The sequence below is a fragment of the Salarias fasciatus genome, chromosome 9, assembly GCF_902148845.1.
Source record: "Salarias fasciatus chromosome 9, fSalaFa1.1, whole genome shotgun sequence".
Lineage (NCBI taxonomy): Eukaryota > Metazoa > Chordata > Actinopteri > Blenniiformes > Blenniidae > Salarias > Salarias fasciatus.
Window position 1 is genome coordinate 14,660,675 of NC_043753.1, and position 18,623 is coordinate 14,679,297.

The 18,623-nt window shown below is 43.1% G+C and overlaps 1 protein-coding gene across 1 annotated transcript in view; it reads left to right on the forward strand.

Moving 5' to 3' along the window:
- ofcc1 (orofacial cleft 1 candidate 1) overlaps window positions 1-18,623 on the forward strand; it is a 74,863-nt gene that overhangs the window by 46,426 nt on the left and 9,814 nt on the right. The window contains exons 18-21 of the mRNA XM_030100079.1: window positions 4,074-4,328; window positions 6,471-6,723; window positions 7,090-7,253; window positions 9,194-9,353. Coding sequence (XP_029955939.1) covers window positions 4,074-4,328; window positions 6,471-6,723; window positions 7,090-7,253; window positions 9,194-9,353 — 832 coding nt within the window. The remainder of the gene's footprint in view (window positions 1-4,073; window positions 4,329-6,470; window positions 6,724-7,089; window positions 7,254-9,193; window positions 9,354-18,623) is intronic.

An 18,623-nucleotide genomic window follows, 5' to 3' on the forward strand; every position in this document is an offset into this window, starting at 1 on the left:
TGTGGACACACACATGCACACCTACATGTACAGTAAAAGTTCACTGCATGAACTTAAGCTAAACAAAGCAATAGTTCCTCGCCTAAATATATGCTTCTGTGATGAAAAATGCAAAAGATTTTGCATAAAACGTACTCAATGACCAGAAACATGGGCTAGGACTATCATTTATCATCAGATTTAAATTGCTTGTGCATAAATCTGTCAGAACCCTTTCTGTACTTGTCATATTTTCACCTGATTTTTGTGTTCGTTTTTCTGCTTCTCAGTACACTGACTGATTACGTTAAAAAAGAAAAGCACCTGCAATAATTACCTACAAAACTGATTTTCCTGCTTCTTGATTTTCCTTTAAATTATTAAAATCGATTCAGCTGATTAAATTTGATGACTGTATTAGTTGTCAGTATCACACCACACTTGCTTCACTTGGATTTTAAATACATTTACCGGACGTGTTTCATTTGCTTTGCTTTTCCTGTTAAAGGAAGATTCTGTCTCCTCCTGCTAGACAAATACCTTTTGATACTCTACTGACTTCCGTTGTCAGAATCTTTTGTCCACCTTTAACCCTGTTTCTAGAAGTGGTGGGCTGCCACAGCATGGCACTTAAGGACCCAATAGGGGACAAGGTGGTTTCTCTTCTGTTCGTCCATCTTTTCTTTCTGTCACTGGTTGAATGTGATTGAAACTCTGCAGAGCTTCCCATTGAATGTCTTTTGAAGATTTACATCTGGTGAACCCAGGTAAAAGTTCAAATGGAAAGTTTATTTACATACTATTCACCAGCCTCCTCTCTGCGGCGCTGTGTTTCTCACCGCTCACGTCTCTCCTGCCCTCTCCGCTGGATTGGCGGTGTTGTTTTCTTCTCTCCGTCCAATCAGATTTGGCCACGGCCCGCGTCTGTGCGCCAGCCAGCAGACAAACCGTGCCTCCGGGCGCTCGCTCCCGGTGCATCCAGCAGCAACTCCCCAAAACAGGTGATGGAGACGAGTAACAAACAGTTGAAGGGCGGGTTCTGTTCCTCATTCACTCCCCGCTCCCTTTAAAAAACGGCACACCCGATTGGCGTTCGCAACAAAAAGCGAGATACGATAAAGAGAGCGAAAACAATTGGATTCATGAGTGTGTGTCCACTGCTTCCCTGCCATTGTGTCACTTATAATATGTTGTCTTTAGTCCTTTATCTGAAACGATCAGTTTTGCAGCAATCACATTATCCATCGCTCTATTAGCTCCACTTTTACACACTTATTTTACTGCCGTCTGCATTTACCCGACAGCAGCCTCAGTCCGCGAGGAAAGCTCTGCAGTTTGAGTATATTTACAAACAATGCCAGTGGACTGGAAATATCTTAATCTTCAAAACGGAGAAGTGATCTGACACTGGAGGCTTTCACCCACCGGGGCTGAATCTGTGGGTTACTTTCTCTCTCCACAACCCCGGAGCGTTCCCACCGTAAACGTGCCATTTAAAATGTAACTCACTACTGTACTCCCCTCCTCCTCCCCCTGCCTCATCCATCTCTCATCACCCAGGCCGTCTTAAAGCTTTAATACTTGTTTGTACTTATTATTCACTTTGTGCTATTTTTAAGAGCGCGGCTCCTGTTTGTTGTCATGCCGAACGACGTATAAGGGACTCAGCCGGCGAAAACCAGTCCAGAAGAAGGTTCTTGCTCTGGTGGCTGACAGATACACGCTAGTTAAATCTGATTTACAGGCCTTGGCACACTCTGGAAAGGTTTAGCGGAGACGATGAGTCCTTTTCGCAACGTGCTTTGATGACATGGGAATGAACAACAAACATATCAAAACTCAGATAATGATGGAACAGCTTCTGGCCCGGATTTCGCAGAAGCATATAAACTACAATTAAAATACAGTATTATGTGCCAGTGCATGCCTGTTGGAATGGTTAGTTTCGTCACCGGGCCGCTATGCCACATGCTATCAGCCGTTCGGGGGACAATTGCTGTGATATTGGGATGAAACATCCCGTCTTCCCTGTGAGATTTAAAAAAAAAAAAAAAAAAAATCACACTCCTCCGCCCTCTGCCTTTGCCTCTTTTTCTGCATTGTAGTTTTGTAATTGGAGGTGCCATAATGAAATCAATTCAGTGGAGATAACAGATTTCACATCATGTTACCGGTTTCCTTTGGAGGAGGCGGCCGCACGAAGGCGTCTAAAAATATTCCTCTTTCATGCATCATCAATATCTTCATTATGTGAAAGATGGACGTCAGATTGTGTTTGCCGTCTCCGTCGAACGCCGGCTGACAGGGCAGCATCTTGCCTGTGTCTGTTACACGCAGCTTTCTTTTTTTTTTTTTTTTTTTTTTTTTGTCTACTCTGTGATTCTACTTTAGCAGACATACGGAGAGCAGTTTTACACCACAAAAGAGAAGCAAGTCATGATCACAATTCGAACTGAAAAGAAGCATCTTTGTCAAAATCGCAAAAAGACGCATGGACACACACGGGCTTCTACATAATCGTTTGAGATTATTCCTCTGAATCCTGTATGTAGAAACAATGGACAACAGAATTGTAGATTGCTTTATCGTTGCACAGTCACAAAAAGACTTTTTTTTTATTGTAAATCGGGCAGCTTCACTGTAAAATATAATAAAGGCGCAATTCTTTTATCACGTTCTGCTTTTCTGTAAAACGAACATTACAGGAAACTGTTCAAATTAAAATCGTGCGTTACATTACAACTTTTTGGCTTTTTTTCACATTTATTGTTTTCTAAAGCATCCATTTCAGCGAGATTTGATAACTTGGAATTAAAAAATGTGGCAGAGGTTTCTTCCTGTTGGAGGTGCGTTTCCCCCTCCACCCTCGTTTTGGCTTATTCTTAAAGAACTGTTGTAGTTGAACATCCTCACCAAACCCTGGAATCATAACCGACTTTCATGACACGTTTCTTCACTGTGCTTGAGTTTACTTCCGTCAATCCATGAATATTTATCAGCTCAAACTGTTGAGCGAGCGTTTTCTGAATGAATCTCCGCTTTTTCCCCTCTTGTGCTTGTTCCGAGCACGCACTGAGCAACTTGATTCCGCTTCAGAACGCGAGAGAGAACCTCACAGAAACCCCGAAAAATGATCTTTTGTTTTCAACCCAAGCGTGTGAGGGTTCATATATTAGCCTCAGCATAAGCAGGGAATAAAATCTCAGCCTTCATTTTGATGTAAGTCGAGCCTAATTATTTGCCAAGGAGGGCTGGCTGAGCGATACAATTGATTCTGTTTTTCCACTTTAGGCAATGTACCATTTTCCCTAGATACACACTACAAAGTGAATTCCAACTGTGCTCTGGGACACAGTGGTGAGACACGGGGATGTCCGCGGGCACGGGCCTCCAGTCACATTCTGTGATGCTAACCATGGCTGTACTGTAAACACCTACTTTTAGCCTGGTTCTAATTACTAGCAGACAGACAACGGGGGTCATCAGTGTCTGCTTATGTTTACAAGTGCGAACGCGCCTGTTGCAGCTGCACGCACTAATTTCCTTTACACACAAGCACATGTTGTGTATTCTCGTCGGGCGCGTGTTGAACTCAAATCGGCGCTTTACCTGCCTTGTGGAACTTTCCTCTCCTTTACTTTCCTCTTCTCTTCTCTCTGCTCAATTCCAGTGCTCCATCTGTGCCCTCCGTATGAAAGGGAATAGTTGAACAGGCCTGACAAAGGGCGGCACAGAGGAGACAGAGGTTGCTGAGGGAGGCTGAGCACTGCTGGAAGGGATTTCTATCTGTTTGTGTGTCTGTGTGTTTGTGTGTGTGTGTGTGTGTGTGTGTCTCCACCTTTAATGTTGACTGCTTATATCTGATTATGGATAAAAGTGTTTTAATACCAGTCATTCACACTGCTCTGTGTTCAGCTACCTGCTGCTTATTGTTGAAATAATCCCTCCTGAATCCTGTGTGTGAAATATATATTCGTCCTGCAGTAAAACCATCCGTGGGGTTAAAAAAAAAAAGTTGAGGACAAATGTATTGATAAAGCTCTTTTTTGTATCGTCTGTGTTACTGATGCAAATCATGGCATTCTGAATCGTAGGTCGGCGGGGATTGGACCCGGCTCCTGCCCCGCGTGCCTGTCCGACCGAGCCCGCCTGGCCCTCCGCATGCTGCCGTCCGAGCTGGGCCTGCCGTTGCCGGGGCAACAACAACAACCGCACAGTGGCTGGCGCGGCTCCGTTCGTCAGCTCGGCCTCATTATGCTGCTGCTGGCTTTGATGTGGTTTGTGAGGCTCTACCTGCATTACTGCAGCCAGTGGCTCTACCTCCAGGCCATCGCAGTTCCTGTCAACAAGTGAGTTTGCCTCCTTTGATATTGCCCCGCACGTACACACATATGGGAGTGTATGGATACACACAGAGCTGCATAGACACTATACGACGGCGCACACCGCAGTTGACATAAATCTATGAACAAAATGAAAGGCAGATCCACAGATAATGGTAGATTTCGGGAGCAGATAGGCGAATGAATGCACAAACGCCACAAAACAGAGGCGCGTGTAATCTCAGAAACACACAATTAGGGTAAAATAGGATGTGGAGGGAAGCTGAGGATATGCTGTGTGTGTGTGTGTGTGTTGGCAAACATGCAGGCTGGATACACCCAAATCATCTGTTTGGAATCCCCCCATTAACATTTTAACAAGACTCTCTCAATATTAACAAACCGTTGCTGCGGGAGTTTGCTCGCCGCACGGCTTCAAGTCCCAAAAGGCTACATTATTTGGAAAGAATTTATTGTTATTATTTGGTACACAGCATCGATAATAAACAGCAATAAGATGCCACGGAACTGTTAAATCACAATGCAATAGCATATGGTGCTGGTTTAATTCATCACAATAAAAAAGAAAAAAAAAAAAAACAAAAACGAGTCTGGCTGCAAACATGCATACAACCAGGTTTTTATGACGATAACATGGCGGAGCAAATGCAGCGCATTAAATCATGGGAAGTGATAGAGAAAGGCAGAGTGAGGGGAAAAAAAAATCTATCTGAATGAGAGAAAAAAAAGAATGGACTGAGGGGGCGGATAGGAGGTGAAAAAAAACAAAAATGTGAAAACAGAGGGGGTCAACGTTGGATGACAACTTCCACATGTCCGAGTCCGCTGCTTTCCCTCCGAGCATTTCTCTCTCCATGCAGTGACCAGAGCTGGTGGCGTCTATCGAGACAGAGAGAGAGAGAGAGAGAGAGAGAGAGAGAGAGGGAGTCCATGTGACAGTCAGTGTGGTTAGCGTGATGACAGGCTTCCCTCGCTCCTCACTCTTATCTCACTCATTCTCTTCCTCTCCTCCTCCTCCTCTTCCTCCTCCTCTCCCATAATCCGCCCCGGGACATCGGTGGACAGCAAAGTGCGCCCCGGAGCAACGGCTCCTGACCCCAGCGCTGCCTCCGTCACCCACGACCTCTTTCCTTTTCTTCATTTTTCACTCTGATGAAAGTTGAGTAGTAATAGAAAAAAAAAAAAAAAAAAAACATTTTTATATCTTCTGATTTGAAAATGATATTTATTTGTAAGTTGATATAAAAGTGTTGGGAAAACTTTTCCATCTCAATTGGACAAATCCACTCAATACCCTGTGATTCGCTGCCGGGCGTTTAACTGTACTTTTTATGAATGCATAATATTTTATGAGCTTAATAAATGTTATTAAGATATAATGTGTTAAATAATGAGTAACTATAACTGTCAAATAAATGCATTGCTGTAAAAAATATATTCATGGGATAAATAGAGAAGCATTTATTGTTGAACAACACATGTAAAAGTTTATAAAATTTAGCATGTCCTACTTTTAGTTATGGAAGATTGATGACAATATAGCAGGATTACATTTGAAATGGTAACATAGCCTGATGTCTGAAGGTTTTAGTCTTGACTTTGTGAGATTTGCTTCAGATAGAACACCAATGGACCTCCACTGTCAGATTAATGGACAGAATCTGAGAGATACTCGACTCATGGAGCAAATCAGATGGAAACTAATGAGAAAAAGCTGGACCTCTCCTCTCCCACCACTGGCTCTACCTTCTCCTGACTGATGGGAAGATTAAGAAACTCATGAGGCTTGCTGTAAATGGGGGAGTCTAACTTGGAAAAGCTCCGTCATGTATCAGCAGAGGTGAAAATACAAGCAGTTCTTTTTCATATTCTCCCTTTTCTGACATTTTAAATATTTTAATTCAATTTGATATATAGAAAGATTATCAAGTCAATTAAAGTGTTCTTTAAAACGCATTACAAGCGAGCAGGAAGGCAAATCGCAGCCAATTATGAAGGTAATTCTCATCAAACTAATTAAATATGATTGAATCAAGCACAAATGATGGAGCGCCGAGTGTGAATTGCCTGAACCAGTTGCCCTTGAGCTGCAGAGCTTCGCAAACACAAATATGGCACACACATATTGACACTTTCCTCCGCCACCAGATTCCGCTTCCACGCACACACCGTGGACCTCTTGTACCAGAGCTCTCTGCTCCACACCCGGGAGGAGCTGGCGATGGTGGTGGTGGGTCCCCTGACCTTGAACGCAGTAACGTTCCTGCTGGTTCTGATCAGATGGGGCTGTCAACAGATATTTGGCTCACTCCCTTCCTTCACGTCAAAGTTTATCATGGCTCAGGGAGTGTGGACAGTCCTCGACCCCCTGGCAGTCTTTGCAGTGGACGCCGTCCTCGGGGTAAGTCACTTAAAAATAACTTGGACACTTGTGCACTTTAAATAGGAGTTCACTTTATCTTGGCAAAGTGACTTTAGATTACACACAAAAAAAAAGGAAGAGGGGGGAGAGGGTGAGAAAGGAAATGTGCAAGGTTAGACGGGTGCCTTTTTTTGGCAGTCTGTTGGATTTGATGGTTTTAATTTTAGCGTTTAACGGTTAAAATGTTGCTCTTCTACACTTCCGCCTAGTCAAAAACAAACAACGCTTTTTTTTAACTTCTTTAACTTCTTGTAAGGTCTTTGATACCAATGTTCATTTTAAAATTGGGAACAGTCATTCAATTCCGTTTTCCTCTTTTTTTTTTTTGTTAATCCTCATCTCCAGCGTCTGGCCTACAGCCCCGACGCACCGGTAGGCGATGCTGCGAAGCTGTACTGGCACTTCTATCGAGCCGACCAATCAGGCGCAGCAGGGGTGATCGTCACTCTCTTCCTCTACGGAGTCATTTTCCTGCTCTCGGCCACCATCCTCTTCATTTACCTGCTCAGGTGAGGCGCGCAGTGTCACACCGTTTCCAGTCAGTTGTTCGATGAAAAAGCTGCACATAATTTGTTGCAGTAATGCAGGTAACGAGGTAAAAACGGTGGCTTTTTACATGACTGAATAATGTAACTCGGTATTGGTCCAAGGTGTGTTTCCCCACGTTTATATCAGACCAAATTCCATTAGCAGCTCAAAATGTAAGAAAAACCCTCATTGAATTAATCAATTTGAGATTGGCGGCTGAGGAGAGGGCGCCATCTAATTTCAGTGAGCGGGACGCTTATCTGGATCCAGCTAAATGGACAATATTAAAACAGCAGCCGGGAATAATGACTTCTGCCACTCAAGCGCCACACTGGTCTGTATTGAATGTAGGCCACGAGGCTGAAGCAACGCTGATAATTTTATGGGTTACAGTTTTTCTATTGGCTGCAAGGAAGGGGCTCTGACACAGACCGTGACCCATTTCTAAAAAAAAACGCTCGGGGCAATATGTATAGATAGAATGGACTGTTATCCGTTTTTAATTACATTTTAGGCAGCCTTTATTCACTGCCTGCAAAAAATACACGTTACACCTCTATCCTCTTTGAAACTTCTTAAACACTAATGGGAGCGATGGCACACTGATACGCAGGTGCAGACTGAATAAGAAAAACGTGTTTTCTGTCGCCCTTCACATTCATTATGTGTGTTTCTTTAAGACAAATCGGCTCGGCGGGAATACTTAAAGACCATGAACTGACAAATATCAGTGAATGAAATATTAATAGATTGGGAAATAAGCAAACACGTAGTAATCAGCCTGACCTCTTCTGCTCCTTTTAATCTAATATTGTCTTGATGTCGTACATGTTATGTTAACATATACATGTCCTCACGGTGAACCTGACTCTGAAAAAAGACTCGATATGAGCCTCATCATCCAGGCCAAACCCCACAGATAAGACTTACTCACTTATATTCAGGGCTTCTCCTCCAACAAGGAAATTAGCCTGTTTTGAAGCACAAAGATGCAAAGACGGCGAATTCCTCCAAGAGAGAGAGAGACTGCATAAATGAATGAAGAAGCACAATTCAAGTGTAGGATGAAAATGAATGCATGCTATTCCTGTGTCTGAGGTCAAGATTCTACAAACACTCTGCTCCCAAGAGCGATGGGGAATGATGCTGAGTTCAAAGCTCCGTACCAGCTTCTTGTATAAATCCTTGTCTCCTTGATGTTGGTTTTATTTGAGAGTTGATTACCCTCTGACAGGCGAGAATCTCTATGGAAGGGCACAAGGTCTGCTGGTTTTGATGGTCAGCCAAGGCATTTGTTTACAGACATGGTGTTTCTTTTTAGGGGTTGGCTGCATGCACCCTTGTGTGGCAAAAAAGAAAAAAAAAATAACACTTTGGTGGTGTGCACTCATCTGGAGGTATGAATCAATATGCTCTCTGCTGTGCAGAACATTTTCTTGTGACTCAAGCCGGGCTCTCTCTAGACACATCTGCAACCAGCACGTCCGCTGCATCTGCCATCTTTGAAGCTCAGCATTAACACTGGAGAACATCCCAGGATCTCCCTCCCACACATTAATAGATGTACAACCACGCAGACACCCAGCCAAACACAGACATCTCTATAGTCGGCCTGTGTTAACAAAGCACTTCCCACTCGCAGGCCAATTTGTTTGATTCCTTTTGCTGCTGCCATTGATGTATTAGTCTTTTATAGAGCATCACACTGCAAATATGCTCTGTGTAATCAATAAAAGTTTTCTGGGTTTCTCCACCAAGTTGGAATAATTGTGATTGCATCTGTTCCATAAAAATGAGTCACTCTCTCGAGCAGAAAATGGAGCAGTGGAAACAGTTCTATAGTAATAATCTTTGACACCGGGCAAAAATACATCCAATAATACCTTCGTCTTTTTTCTTTTTTTTTAACTTAACTTTCCAGATTCCACAACGACGGCCGCATGCTGGACGTCTTTCAGCGCCTCACGGCCAAAGAAGGGGTGTACTTCGTGCCTCACGACCTCGAGCTGTCCAATCAGGAGCTGAGCTACATAGTGAAGAAGGCAGAGCAGTGGAGGGGCTTCAGCGGGGAGAGGCGCAAGGTAAATACATCACCGGGATGATCATGGATAGTCTCGCACAAAGGGAAGTTTCTGTCACGAAGCAGATCTGATTAACAGAGCAGGCTGGACTGAGATTCTCTGAAAATTCATCGGTCACTTTTCAGGAGGCGGTATGATGGAGAGGATGCATCGAACGGGCTCATTTTATATCATTACATTTTCCTTAGTTACATTTGAGAAAGCTGAGAATTCATCTCAGAGGTCTTTAGCTTCATTCTAATTAGTACAAGATAATTACCAAAACAGAAACTCGGGTAGCAGGCCCGCCTGATTAGTCTGTGAAAACCAATTTCCGAAGATATTTCATTAAAGGGAGACCGCTCAATCAACACGCGTTCCGGAGATGCACGTGCATACGTACGTGCAACAGTGTTCCCTCTTCTAACGTGGACACGCCGGTGTCGGGTAAGGCAGGTGAAAATGACTGAACGTCCCCATGAAATTAACATCGCGGGCAGAAGTTGGCGCGTGTTTGACAGCCCGGCGCGGGTCGATGGCGATGACTCGGGGAAGGGCAGCGCATTAGCGCCGAGCCCACACCCCATGTGAAATCTTTGCATAATGATTGAAAATGTGACTTGTTGAGATAAGGGAAATAGCAGGCAGCGATCAAACTGCAGCACCCCCCTTTAATTTATTCTGTAGGGTTTGTTAGTGGCACACATCGCTCGGCGTTTTCCCGTGTTCATTAACTCGGCTGCTCTTTGCTTTTCGCGAGTTCATATGGAAACTAGTCGCAGCCAACTCCTGCTGCATGATGGACCTGGTTTAGCCGGTGTGATAAAACGGGCTCCTCCAAGCCTGAAAATACTTTTCAAGGTCAACGCGGCTTTCATTTCGATGAATAAATTGTGTAATCTTATTTAGAAATCATTTACTTTGATTTGTTGAAATTTTAGTAAAGACAAACTTTCATATCTTTAAAGAAGTGTTGGAGTGTGACTGTTTTCTCCCCACATGTTCAAACCTGATAGCATTTAGAATTGCTCTGTGTGGAGTTTGCATGTTCCACCTGCTCACAGCGTGGCTTTTCTTCCACTCTCAACCCACTAACATTGTTAAGTTACTCATTTACTCCTGATGGCCTGCAGCCGTGCGTTCGCCCTGTGAAGGACGAGAATCCTGTCCAGGGTGTTCGCTGACTTTAGTATGAGATTGTATTTTTAAACACAAATGTAAAAAGATTTAAATATGGAATCTTTTGTCTGTTAATCTATTTCAACATTGATTAGCCATAAGTATGATCGGACCTTCAATACTATGTTCCTAATGAAGATTCTTCCTCAAAGAATAAAATAAATACTGCTTATAGTTCTAGTCCTTCTTTAAGACTATCTCACAGCAAAATTGCAATCAATAATTACAAGCACTTACAGTCTGTAACTTTCTTGTGTTTCCCACCTGTCTTGTAAGCCGTAATGGAGTGCAGCCCCGGCTCTGAGAGGTGACTATACCGCCGCTAATGAGATGGTGATGGACCTGTTTATTGGGAGGAAATTGAACCTCCCAATGTTTGGGGACTTTCAAAGAAATTACATCCCCAAAGTTTGTGATTAAGAAAAAGCTCCATTTAGCAGCTGATGGCCTCTCGCTGCGGCGGCGCACGGCTAAATCATCCTTGCATTACCGCATATCTCCCTGCACAGCAACAATTGAAGCGTACTTTATATTGTACCTAATTTGGTGTTATTAAACTGATAAAATGCTCACGCGTTAACACGTTCGCTGGCATGATGAGAATTTAGGTTTATTGCATTTTAACATTTTTACATTATTCAAGCCGACCATTTTTCATCAAAATAAGATGGGCCGTGCCATTATTTCATAATTATTGTAACAATTTCTCCTATGAAAAGGGTCACTTTCCTAACTCAGCAAAGACATATCCCTATTAGACTAATTTGCCTACATGCAAATTTTTGTCATTTTTCCCTCATTAACTATTTATCATAGACAGGGGAAAAAAAAATATATTCATGAAGGCGAGCGAAGGAGCAGCCCGACAGAGCTGAAACTAATATTTTGCAACTCTAATGATTTTTTGCATCCTTAATTAGATAGAATAAGGTTGATATGATTAGGTCAGGATGTAGTGTTTTTCATTAAAAATACATTTCAGAAACTGTATTCCAAATGTGCCCTTGCAATTAAATAATGAATCCGACGCATTCCTTATTATGGACCCAATTAATATCGGCGGCAAGGGCGTAATTTTAATAACAGTGGGCTATGAGGCCTTCATTAGCTGAGTGAGAGAAAGGAGGGATGAGGAGAGAAGGAAAACAAGGTGCTCACAGGAACGGCGGCGGTCGGCAGCCAGTTTTTAAAAAACTTATTGAACATTACACCCTTTAATGGGTGAAGTGTGGCATTTTCTGCAAACCAGGTTTCCTGAAAACTGCGCCGGTTTGTTTTAGATGAACTGAATAATTACTTTATGTCTTTAACATTACTATACATATTTCTACCGTGTTTGGCATATACAGTTCACATCAACATCAAACTATCAGATTTTAACACTTGTTTATTCTACAAATACACACAAGAAACCTCATGAAAGTTGTTCGAAATTTCATAAGCTTTAGCTCGTTCCCTGGTTGTGATGTGTTACAGCTGAAGAAGTCTCAGGGATGCTGTTCCTCCCTCCAGCAGTGAAACAATAAAAAAAAGGAATCCACGTTCAATAACCAACCAGAAAATAGCCTATGATTATCAAACTTGTAATTTTCACAAGGTGGTCATAAAACATAATCTAATTTTCACTTTGTCACCAATTAACTTTATGGTATAGATTCTTTGGTGCCATATGATGACTGGAGCCGCTTTAAGGTTTAAATATTACTCAGGTTTAGGAAGTCAGCTTTAGAGCATGAGTGACTCAGGAAAGACAGAATTCAAGCTTCAAGGCTATTTCTTTTAATGATTAAAATGTTTCAGGAATGACCACAACCCTATTATATTTTGCTGCTTTTCAAGTATATAAAGCATGTTCAATATTGTTTCTTTACTCAAAAGAGAAACAGATTAGAAATATAGCCCACAAATTAATGACTTACATTTTGTGTAGGTAACCACTTATGGAAAAATGCATCAGGGATTTCAAGCAAAATCTCGCCGGTGAGCGGGTAGAGAACGACAGACTTTCAGAGTAAACAACAATCAACACGACAGATTAGTCAACTAGAGGCAAATTTGTACAAATGGAAATTAATAAACAAAGATCTCCGTTTTACGTGGGGTATAATGCTCTAAGCCAGTGAGTGGGCTAGTCTGCTCCACATCATTGTAGCGGTTCAGTAATGAGCCCCATTAATTATGTAAAGGCAGTGATGCAGATGGACCTAATTAATTGTCTCCCGTCACCCCGTTGATTACTGTACCTGGAAGGGAGGTGTTAATTTCTGTAATACTTAGGCAGGTATGCAAACTGTTTTGTCGGAGCCACCGCGATGACAATGACAGAGTGGAGCGCCGGCTTACCCGCTGCAAAAGCTCTTTCTCTGTTAATTCACCAAAAGGAAAGTTTCCCAGTGGTGGTGGTGACATTGTGATAATTGAAGGAGAGAGGGAGAGATTACAAGAAGTGAGGAAGGCAGGGGAGAGAGAGAGACGGAGAGAGAGAGAGAGAGAGAGGGAGGAGAAAGGGGGTTTGTACGGCGGCCCTGGAGATGTTTTCTCAACCTGATTGCATCAACATTTGCGTACCTTTGTGTCGTTTGTCTCTGTATGTCTAGGTAATGGGTTACCAGCGGGCGAGTTTGGGAACACCCAAGGTGCTTTGCAAAAGCAGCGTGGCTGGTGGAGGGTAAACCTGTTGAGAGTCAAGCAGCACAGATTGAAGTGGTAATGATAACCCGAGTCTGGGAGGCTGGCTGTTAATCATATCAGATGTGTTCTCCATTTTAATCTAAAGCTGGTACAAGCTGTTACCACCTCACCGGCGACAGATAGCAGGCTTTCCTTTTCTTTTTTTTTTACAATTTAATAACTACAATATAGTCTTTATTATGAATATATTTTAAATAAATACAGTCAGATTTGTGAATATAGAATGTGTATGTCCTCAACTTTACTCCCCGATCTAAACTGGAGTGAAATAAGATGCTTCGGGGAGGAAGGTGCACAGAGGGTGCAGCAGGCCGTGACAGGTCACACAGGAACCGCCGTCACACAACAAAAGAGCCCTCCGCTCGTGAAAAGGAACCCATAACAGCAACACAGGAACTGCAGGAGAGAAGAGGAAGAGCTGAGTGCTTCAGTGGCACGGGAGGGATTGTTGAAAGTCAGAGGGCAACTGTTGGTCCAAGGTGTGTGGGCGTGCATGAGCACGGGGTCAGCAGAGTCCCTCCAACCCCCCCCCTCTCGCCCGATAACTCTCCACCAAACAGGAGTGTGGTCAGTGTGTGGGCAAAGTGTGTGCATGTGTCACTGTGTGTTTGTATGCTTGGCTGCTTGCGCATGAATATAAACCTGTTCATGTGCACACTCTGGATTTACAGTATGTCTACGCACGTGCGTACTCTGTCATGCGCATTTAGAAAATTGCAAGTATGTGCAAGCAAGCATTTCTGCCTGGCTGCATGTCACATTAGAGCAGCTTCTTCAATTACAGTGGATGTTTTTTTTCTTTTTTCTCTCTCTCTCTCTCTTTTTTTTTTGTTAGTGGACAGTGCTGAGGGCTCCGATGGCCTGGGGGCGATCTAGCAAGCAGGCAGGCAAGGACAGGAGCGACACAGCGGCGAGCGCACGATCCACAGTTGGAGCATTAGGGAGCTCAATATGAAATATGACTGTACAGCTACATGCCTGTGTTCCTGAAAAGGTCATGGACTTTGCTGGGCGGCAATGTGTGAAAGTGGTGCAGTGGTTAAACCAAGGGAAAAGAAAAACACTTGGACACTTTTACCTGATGAATACAAGTTTACTGACTCAGATATAGGAAAAAAACGGTGTGTTAAAGTTGACATAAAATAGTGATTAAGTTAAAAAATTCTCTATATCTTTCTCCTTTCTCATGTTGCCAGTCCTAACCCACTATTTGGTTATGAAACGTCGATGAACACATGAATAAATATCGCAATGTCCTTCTTTCCGGTGAAAACACACCAACACCCTGCGTTTCTAAACAGGCCCACAGATGTTGCAGCCGACAGAGAAAGGAGAAAGTGTTCCAGTATGAACTCGTCGGTGTGAACAGTTTAATTACAGGGAGTGTCAGCCCCATTGCTTAATGTGTCCCTTACAATTAATCCAGGGAGAGGATGTCATTATCTACAAATGCCTGGGCCTGGGCAGGCTTTTCTGTCAGAGGGAGGGGAAGAGGGAATTCAGTCTAAAACAAGAAAGAACCTTTAGATTGTTCACTCAGTGTAAAACAGAAAGATCATCCTTCATGCTTTCGAAATATACTCCTCAAAAATGTATTTATTTGTTTTATATGAAGCTTCACTCGTCAGCTGTCACAACAAATGCAGCTGGATGAGGGTGAATTAACGCCAGCTTTATACGGTTTATAGTAAATATACACGATTGAACACGCATGCAAACATGCACACACAGAGGTTTTATAGCTTGTATATGAGCGATCTGATTCTATGTGACTGTCCGTCGTTAGTCACTTCTTTTTCCTTCACTCTCCTCCTTTTCCTTTAAAGAGTTTGACCTTGGCTGCCGCTTTGTCCTGAGGGGATGAAGAAGTCCTGGTGATTGTGACAGGTGTCGCGTCTTAACAGCCCCACATGACATCCCGAGGAGAGATGGACATTCGGAGTGTGTGTGTGTGTGTGTGTTTTTCTTTTTTTTTATTTTACTCATAACCTTAAAGAGACCATGCAGTGTGTGTATGCTCATGTACTGGATCGGTGTGAGCAAGTGTGTGTGTGTGTGTGTGTGTGTGTCTCAGCTCTCCTTGTGGTTATTGGCTGGGATACTGATCACCTCCAGCCTCCGAGGCTTGATGAGGCTGAAGGTACTCCAAAGTCAAACTCTGGATGTCAGAGGCAAGACTCAACTTTGGCATCTGTCTGCAGCATCTTAATACGAAGCCTGGTCTCCTGAATTTCACAGTAGAAGTACAGCGTATCCACTGTATCACTAAACATTGAACTAGTGTGTGCAGCACGTTGCTGATGTGGTCAGTTTAATTTCACTAAATGCCAAGAGGAGCAGGTTTGAAGTTGCATTTTAGAGCTGATTCAGTTCATTTGGATGTGTTAAACTGCTTAATTGTCTTTAAGCACTCGATACCTGAACATTTTGTTTTAATTAAAATGGCATTTTAGGTCATTTGTTAAACGGAGACAATTAGAAGCAAGTGAATGTGGAACAGAGTTGTGTGTCTTTGTTTATTAAAGTTTCAAGTAAACTTTCAGATGTTCCAGAACAAACCTGGAAAAGTGATCTCCTTAGGGCCCAGGGTGAGTCAGACATGGTGTGGAGGGAAAAAATGGCCCTCTCTGAGTTGTTTACTGTAGGTTGGAAGTAGGCTTTCTGCAAAGGAGATTAGTAACAGTGAATTATGCATATCTTATTTTCTGGATTATCCCAGGCACTCAGAGATGCTATCTCGCTGGATAATCTCTTTTAAAGTCGCTTGTATTTACAGTCAGAATAAACCAGTCATTTTAGCTTGTTTATCTTTTTCTTGAAGTTCGGTTTAGTCCGCTAATTTTGGATTGAGTGTGTTATTGTGCATTAACTACTGTCATTCAAGACCAAAATGCATATAGACAGTGATCTCCACTTTACACGCACATCAGTGCAAGACATCTCTGCGAAAGCCGTTGAGGCATACAAGCCACTTTGTCGCCGAGTGTGCCTGTGTGCATGCATATATGGGTGTCCCTCCATGCAAATGTGAATGGGTGGCCTGTCCTGTCCAGTGGTGCGTTTAACCAGACACAGACCTTTGCTTCAGCCAAATCAGGCCCAGCACAGACAGAGTGCATTCATGCCATGTTCAAGCTGCTCCAATTATATCTGCCGACCGTCCACATATTGGCCAAATTTGCAATAATAGCATATCTATTTCCATCCTAATGGCTGACGTTGCTTGGCTTATCCATGCATGTATGTCGATGGTCCTTTCTGCTTCGTGGTTTGGTCTGTTAACAGCCGTGTGTGATGTGCTGCAGCGTGATCTTCCCTTGGCTTCTCATGTGTAAGTGTTGCATGAACACAACATGGGGATTTGTGCTGTTGTGGGTATTAAAGTCACTTGCTATATTACTGTTTTGTGAGTTTCACAATCGTGACTCCTTTTGTCTGATACGAGTAGTGTGATAATCAAAGTTAAGCTTGATTATCGATCGGTCTACAGTTATTTTGTCTTTTTTGTGGGGTAGAGGTTGATCTCTGTGCAACAAAAGAAAAAAGACTAGCAATTTAGGTAACCATGACCATAATACATAAACATATATTGTCACTTCCAAGTATTTTGTTTCTTTTCTTCAAAACTAACCATTATAAGTGAATAACAGTTACAGAACGCAACAGTTTTCTGACTGATAATAAACATTTTTTCCAGGACATCAGCACCATATGATGATTTTAATTAAATAATAGGATTGTGAAGGTTTTTTTTTTTGTTTAACACAGCCAGTGAGACTTTTATCCTTCTCATGGACTTTTTTTTTTTTCTTATGTTGTGAAATATGATGTGATTTTGTTCGGTTTTACACTTTAAGAGATTTATCATATATAAATAAAACTTTTTTCCTCTATTGAATTGCAGTAAACATAAGCATGATATTTTTAACTTTAAGAACTATATTTCGAGTAATTCTTTGCAGTTTCTCAGTTCCGAGCTTGCTCTGTCTGTACTGATGCATGTGCATGTTTTCATATCTCTGAATGATGGCGTGCATTTTGTTGAGGTTGACCCCTGACACACCAGGCCTGTGCATCTGCACTAAATTAGATGTGCTTAATAATTCAAATTCGGGTGATGCTCGCGCATAGTTGCTGCATGTGACGGCGAGTCCCTTGTTGACATGTGTGTTTATATGCCTACATATTGTTTGTATCCGTGGCATGAATGCAGCGTTCACCAACCAGGCCTTGAACCCGGGCCAGAAATGGTGGGTGGTGGAGAAGTGGAGGGATTGACCCTCTATAGCTTAGAGAGCCTCACTGCACAGTACACCCCCCCCCCATACTTACACACACACACACACACACACACACACACACACACACACCCTACTTTCCCTCCTCCCCATCACCCCACAGCCCTCCGCTCTCTCAACCCTCCCTCCCCCCAATCCCTGCTGCACAGCCCCAAGCGCCCGCAGGCGTTGGAGATGCACGCATGCGTTGCCTCGCTGTGTGGGGCTTTGTCTGTTTGTGAGCATGGATGTATGTGTGTGTGTGTTAGCATGTAGATGAGTGTTACTGTTTCTCTGTGCATGTGCGTGCACGGACAAAGGGAGCCTTCCACGTATACTCCTCACTTGGCAATAATCACTGATGCTCCTTTCAGCTCAATCTGTGCGAGCATGTCTGCTGCAGTGTCTGTTTTGACTGTCTTTTGTTTTGGAACATCCATTAACGCTCCCCCCCATAAATACAAAGTACAGAAGTGATGTTGCTGGTGAAGTCAGTGTCACTCCAACTGTTTTACAGTTTTATCAAGATAAAATCAGATAAATCTTACCGATTGATGTGATGATCATTCATTTACTCATTTTGGTGCATTGAAATCTTCTTGGTGTGAAAATGGCATATGCTTGTTTCACTGTTTTGTTTTTTTTAGTTTTTTGGCAGCAAATATCAGGACATTTGTGCAGCCATGTTGGCTTGTCATGATCTGGTGCAGTCATCCAGATGAGGTATCTCACCGGCAACACCTGGAGCTGTTCAAATGCTTCGAGATTATTGCAGGTATGCTGTGCCAAGGCTGTAGCGCCACGTTTCTAGCCAGCACAACTCATATTTGGTGACTTGGATAAAGCCAAATCCAACCCCAACGTGTCGGTCTTCATTTTAAAACATCGAGCCGGATTTAAGCTCTACCTGCAGATTGCCGTGTCCAGACCCAGCCGTACCTCGATCCCCCAGAAACCAACCCATTCCAGGTTTCACTCTTACTGTCAATCTCCACTCCCTGTCCGACTCCCACCCTCCCTTCTGGTACCAGCAAGCCAACGCCCCATCGTGTGCCCCGTGTCCGGCATCGTCCTCGGCACTCCCTAAACCCACACTCCCCCGTTCCTCGGTGGTTCAGTCTCTTCCCGGGTCTCAGTCCCGAGC